At 32.1% G+C, this 6,867-nt stretch overlaps 1 protein-coding gene across 3 annotated transcripts in view; it reads left to right on the top strand.

The window, feature by feature from the left end:
* Positions 1-5,939: 5,939 nt before the first annotated feature.
* LOC116846976 (formin-binding protein 4-like) overlaps positions 5,940-6,867 on the top strand; it is a 10,094-nt gene continuing 9,166 nt past the window's right edge. The window contains exons 1-3 of one of the 3 annotated variants that reach the window (XM_032821464.1): positions 5,940-5,990; positions 6,122-6,310; positions 6,492-6,646. In XM_032821464.1, the coding sequence (XP_032677355.1) occupies positions 6,235-6,310; positions 6,492-6,646 (231 nt within the window). In that variant the 5' untranslated portion in view covers positions 5,940-5,990; positions 6,122-6,234. Of the gene's footprint in view, positions 6,311-6,491; positions 6,647-6,867 lie in introns of all 3 variants that reach the window. The other 2 variants (XM_032821465.1, XM_032821463.1) reach the window with 2 other exon arrangements.

Here is a 6,867-nt window from a genome sequence, read left to right as displayed (position 1 = left end):
CTGATTTTCCAACTTTATAAAAACGATGTCGCTAACATTGTTATGTCGTATGCAGTTTTTCTATCATATATCAAGCGACACGGTAGTATCGCGAAGCCAAATGCAAGCGCAAGCAACGGACTCGCGGCCGATCTTGTATATTTACGCGACGACTTTAGTTGAACACAGGCACAATTCCTCGTTTCGACTATAACGGCTGAATGGATGAGATTCTAAATCTCTTAATCTATTCCTTTACATTACTTCATAAACTACTGTCAATTACTGTCTTTACTTTTGCTCTACGTGTTCTAGAAGCTGAGATATTTTAACTCAAAGTTCGAAATCATAAATTTATGCTTGAAAAACGTCGTCTCCTCATTATGAAAACCTCAGTATTCCTCCGCTAGAGGTGCTACGATTGAGATCAGCCTGGTTAGCCGATATGAAAAAGAGAGAGAGAACGAGTGAGAGAGAAAGGAGTAGAATAGAATAAGAGAGAGAGAGAGAGGGGGAGAGAGAGACACATTTTTTATAAAAATTAATTATTTTAAAATATAATTTAAAAACTTGCTTTTTATATATACCTAAATATATTTATAATGTCCAAGTTCAATATAAAACTCAGTAAACATGTATGTCTAAAAGATGTCGAAAAGATACCTAAAAGATATCTTATGCAACATTTTGTTGCATAAGACGTCTTTTAGATATCTTTTCGACATCTTTTAGACATGCATGTTTATTGGGAAGTTATTAACAAAAAAATTCGTTTTCACTGATTAATATTATTTTGTGAAAAAAGATATAAAAACAATGTGATATAAAAACAAAATTACTTTTTTAAAAAAAATATAAGAAAAGCCAACTACACGCGCGTTAGCATTATTTGTCTTTACAAAAAAAAAATCGTTTTAAATAAATTACAACAAAAGCTCAGTTAAAAGATATTTAAAAAAATATTATTAAAACAACTTTATTCAGATCAATTGTATTCTCGCAAATACTCTATTGAAAAATACGAGACAATTTTATACTCTCTACAAAAGTACCCAGATAGCCAAACCTGTGCGAACAGATTTCGAACATAACTTAGTACCAATTTTTGATGACAAATAGTTAAAAAATTTGATGCAAGATCTGTTATCAAATCTTGCTGCCAAACTGTCGCCAGATATGCTACAGAGCCTATTGTCGGATAATTGCTGCAGATTTGCAGCAAAAACCGTACAGAGTTTGTAGTAATCTGACGGCAGATTGGCGGCAGAAACCGCGCAGACCTTGCTGCGCTGCAGGTTCTGCGCGGTTTTTGCTGCAAATCTGCAGCAATTGCCCGACAGCAAACTCTGTCGCCAAAACCGTAACTGAATGAGGACACAGATGACTATGGTTTTGGTGTAAATTTTTGATCAAATTTGCTGCTAATTTGCGCGCATTCTGCGCTCAATTTGCTTACTGGGTAATGATATCAAAAGGTTTACGCCAAGTACGATTGATTATTTATTTCAGTTGTTATTTTTATAACATATGTGGTTTTGGCTATATAATATATTTATAAATTAAATATATTATTAATATATTAGTAACATATTATTAAATAAAAGATAAAATAATTAGAGAAATACAATAAGGTTGAAAAATAATTATAATAACTTAAACAGTAAAAGTAAAAAATTACAATAACTTACACAAAAAGCACTTGGTATGTCTTTTTTTATAAGCAAACGGTTCTCTTATTTCAATAATTATCAAAATATTATATTGATTATCGATGTAATATTAAAAAAAGGCACGCCAAGTACTTTTTGTTAAGTTATTATAATTCTTATTATAAGTTATTATAATTCTTTTCAACATTATTGTAAGTTATTATAATTATTTTTCAACGTTATTGTATTTCTCTAATTATTTTATTTTTTATTTAATAATATGTTCCTAATATATTAATAATATATTTAATTTATAAATATATTATTTAGCTAAAACCACATATGTTTATAAAAGTAAAAACTGAAATAATTAATCATTCGTACTTGGCGTAAACCTCTTGATATTATTACTTTTGTAGAGAGTATAAAATTGTCTCGTATTTTTCAATAGAGTATTTGTGAGAATACGATTGATCTGAATAAAGTTGTTTTAATAATATTTTTTAAAATATTTTTTAACTGAGCTTTTGTTGTAATTTATTTATAACGATTTTTTTTGTAAAGACAAATAATGCTAACGCGCGTGTACTTGGCTTTTTTTATACTTTTTTTAAAAAAGTAATTTTGTTTTTATTATATCTACACAACTACAATATAACGATATTGTGTCGTTAAAAATTATTGATTCGGCCTACTAGAACTTACTCCAAAGATAATTAACATAATACATAATACATAATAGATTAGGCGATAAGTAACGATTTAAAATATAATTGTGAACCAGAGCCGATTTAGTCATATTACGACTTTGTTGAGATTGGTGGCGTAAAAACTTTGAAATTAATAAAAGAAACAACTCTATCTGCACAGACATGCCAAAAACGTTACAAGCACGTCGTTACGACGTTACCAGTAAGCAATCTGCGCGCAGACTGACATCAGATTGGCGACAGAATCTGTCGAATTCGAGCAAGATCTGTCGACAGATCCATAGACATTTGCGTCTCTAATCTGCTGTCAGACTGTTGACAGGATTTGCTAACAGACTCTGGCATCAGATTGGCGGCAAATTGCGCGCAGAGCCTGCCGACTCTGACAGCAAATTGCGCGCAGATTGCGCGTAGATCCTGTTGTTTCGTAGGTTCTTCAATTAAATCTTTGGTAGAAAATTTTCTCATAATTTTTCATAATTACTCATAGAATGAGCGCTTTCTCATAAATACTCATAAAATACAATGAAAGAAAAAAGTTTTTCTATATTATTTTTTCATAATTTTTAAGATTTTCTCTGGTGAGATTCGAACTTGAACCGAAGACATCTTTTGGATAATTGTCGCCTTAGACACTACGTCAATTCCTCACTTGATAAAAAGTGCTTTGTATTGCTCATTTAAGGTTTAAGGAAGAAAAATCTTAGAATTTGTTCACATTTTAAACCGCAAAATATAGACGAAACCGTTTAGCGTATAAATAATGTAAGAGAGACCGGCACGATAATTCGAAATTAATTTCCTACCAGGGACTGTATAGAAAATAGAGATGCCCGATTTTTAATCGATTCGATTCTTTCCCTAACAAATTTAGGGAAAAAGGGTAAACAAAGCGTCATTAAACTGCCCAGCGAACGTAAGTGGAATATTGCCGAGCTCCTCATAGGATGTTAACAAAAGGTTTGTTCGAGTTGCTTGTATTTTTCACATTTTTACACCTAATGCCTAAAAACACAAATTTTCCAAAATACATTCTGAAGATGTTTTCAGGACGGAGGGACGTTATCAAAATATTCTTATCAAAATAGTCCTTTGAAGGTGTGAATTGTCTAAAAATAGCTAATATCCAATAAGTTTATTCACATTAATTGAACTTTTTACACTTTTACACTTAATGTACATTAGATTCTTTAGAGGTTCTAAAAATGGCGTCATGTTTTCCATTCGTGTTACGAGTGTAAATGCAATTCTGATTCACTTTTCACTCTTGCTTGGGATCAAGTGTAAAAAGTGTATCAGAATTGTATTTACATTCGTAACACGAACGGAAATCCCCTACGATGCCCCCTTTATGCAGGATTCATACCGCGTCCGATGTCGACGTACGACGTCCGATATCCAATAGGAGAACAGTTTTTTAATATAGAATTCAATTCTTCATTGGAAAGCTATTCTTTTATTGGATATCGGACGTCGTAAGTCGGACATCGGACGCTGTGTGAATCCTGCATTAGTTGGAGGGCCCTTTCCCTGGGGGAACTTGTTTGGCCTCCCATGCCGACTCTGTTTAGCGACACAGTGGGGCCACTCCACCGCGGCGCTTCCCTCCAGGGCCGCTATAACTAGGGAGATGCACCCCCGTGCATCCCCCAGCGGCCCATAATATAATAACCTTAATCTAACCTAATCTAACTTATAATAATATATTTATTTTGTTTTAAAAAAATCTAGTGCGCTACACGTTTTGTATTATGTTAAAATTTTATATACATGCACACTCATCATACGTATTCATTTTGTACATTTTCCAATACACTATATACACTTTCCAATTGCAATATTCCTAGACATTTTCATGCACACGGCTACACAAGTTGCATTCCAATTGTCGTAATCGTCCACACAATACTACACATCCGTATTCAGCTCGAGGGCTACTAGTCGGCTGTGTAAACTAGCATTCTTTAGTGAAAATTAGTTAATAAGCGTAGCGGCTTGAAAAGAGACTGACATTTGCGACGTGAAGTGAATAATATCTTTTTTATTATTTAGATTTTATTATTTATTATTAAAAAATATCAAAATATAAGCATAGTTGAAAAATAATTTTAATCTTACCCGGCATACATACACATTAGTACACACACATTAGTATACACTTGTTTCAATTGAATCGTGCACAACGTTACACTTTGTGCACTCTGTGTACATATGTATCAAGATGTGTTAAGCAATTGGAAAGCACCCAGATGATGCGTTAGCGCTAAATAGTGCTGACAACGTATTTTCCGAACGCACCTCTGATCGTTTTTGCACTGATTATGGGTGTTTACGTGTAGCAATCGGATTTCCAATCGGATTGATATAATTGCAGTAATGGCTGCATTTCGAAATTCACTGCAAGTACTGAAAATCTATAATTCATGTCATGTATACTATAGAATTTCAGTACTGACAGTGAATTTCGGAACGCAGCCAATGTAAATTGTCTAAACAGAAAGTTCCCTAGGCTAACCGGATTACCAAATCGTGTCCGTGAGGGACGGATCGGATTAGCGGATGCAGAGAAACGTTGAGTATATAATTATGTCTCTTAAGAAATAAATATTAAGAAGTAAATAGAAAAGTAGGTATGTGCATTGTTAATTTTCATTATAATTAACGTATATTCTTCATTATAATTAACGTTTCATTATAATTAACTTTTCATTATAATTAACTTTTCATTATAATTAACTTTTCATTATAATTAACGTATATTCTTCTGCAAATGTATATAGATAAATAAAGATTTATTTCTATTTTACTGATATGTGTACATTAAAGAAATAAATACATTTTAACCTAAATGTGATTCAGTCGTTAACATACAAGTTTATTAAAATATAAAATATTTTCAAAGTTAAAGAATTATGAAAATGAATGAGGAAGGAATGTTTGAACAGAGTCAATTTGGTATGTATATATACATACCAAATGACTGAAGCACGTTTAGTTTAAGATGTACTTATTTCTTTAATACATACATAGTAGTAAAATAAAAATAAATCCTTATTTATCTATATACATCTGCAGAAGAATATAATTATAATGAAAATAATAACGTACATATTTACTTTTCTATTTATTTCTTAATATTTATTTCTTAAGAGATGTAAATATGTACGCACTCTCTCTATCTCTCAGTGGTTTTCAGACCTGGTCCTATTGGCCTTTTCAACACAACTTTATGATATGTGGAAGTATATACGCAATGTTTCTCTGCATCCGCTAATCCGATCCGTCCCTCACGGATACGATTTGGTAATCCGATTAGCCTAGGGAACTTTCTCTCTAGACAATTTACATCATTGCGATTAATCCGATTGTTACACGTAAACACCCTAGGCTGCGTTCAGATTCTCCACCCGGGTATATTCTATTACTAGAAGTGCTATAGTTTATGTAACATATACTGTAGTGTTTCTAGTAATAGAGTGCACCTGAATGAGGAATCTGAACGCACCCCTATGGCTGCGTTCCGAAATTCACTGTCAGTACTGAAATTCTATAGTATATGTGACATGAACTATAGATTTTCAGTACTGACAGTGAATTTCGGAACGCAGCCTATACTTGCTCAAGATGGACGAGATATTCTAGGTTAAGTTAGGTTGTGATGAGTGAATCTACGAGTCTTTCATAGTAACTGGTTTTCCGCAACACGGAGAAACATTGTTGCTAATTAGGCTACGTAAATGACACATGTATGTGAAGATGTTGTATCATAATGTATATTTGCAGGTCGAAATGTACGTGAGCAAAAGTTGAAGTGAAACTCAAAAAGCGTATTCCGCGCTGCGAATTGGTTTCAGTTCTTTTTGTTACATTTAGCGATTGTTCTTGTATTTTTTATTATGAAGAGACGTCAGAGAAGGCCGGTATTGACCATCGATAAGCCACAAAGTACTTATCACATTGAACACATGCAAGGTAAGTATCCATCAATCTTTTTAATTTTGATATAAATTTACTAGCTACGATTACTACAATTATCATTGGTGGTGTTAACTTTACATTAGAAATAAATTAACATTAATATAAAACATAGTTAATATATATTATATAACTTGTACATATTGCATGTATATATTTGTAAATAACATGGTTATAGGTAGGCACAAGCCAGCAAATAATGTACAACCTGCACAAAATGAAGCTGAGAATCCATTGGCCAACTTGTTATGTCAGTACAATTCTGACAGTGATACAGAAGATTCCAAGAAAGATGTACAAAAATTGGACGATCAAGTCAATGATTTCTTTAAGGTAAGTTCTAGATAACCAAATCTGCAGAAAAAAATTTTCTGTAGCATCTGCAATAAATATTTTTAGCAGCTTAGTAAAAATACAACAGGATTTGTCACTAAAATATAATAGTAAATTAATGATAGGAACTGAACAGGTCTTTTATATATATATATATATATATATATATATATATATATATATATATATATATATATATATATATATATATATATTTTTTT

The sequence above is a fragment of the Odontomachus brunneus genome, unplaced genomic scaffold, assembly GCF_010583005.1.
Source record: "Odontomachus brunneus isolate Ranch 3 - 2012 unplaced genomic scaffold, Obru_v1 Obru_scaffold_072, whole genome shotgun sequence".
NCBI lineage: Eukaryota > Metazoa > Arthropoda > Insecta > Hymenoptera > Formicidae > Odontomachus > Odontomachus brunneus.
The sequence above is the reverse complement of the archived record's forward strand: the minus strand, read 5'-3'. Positions and strand labels throughout refer to the sequence as shown.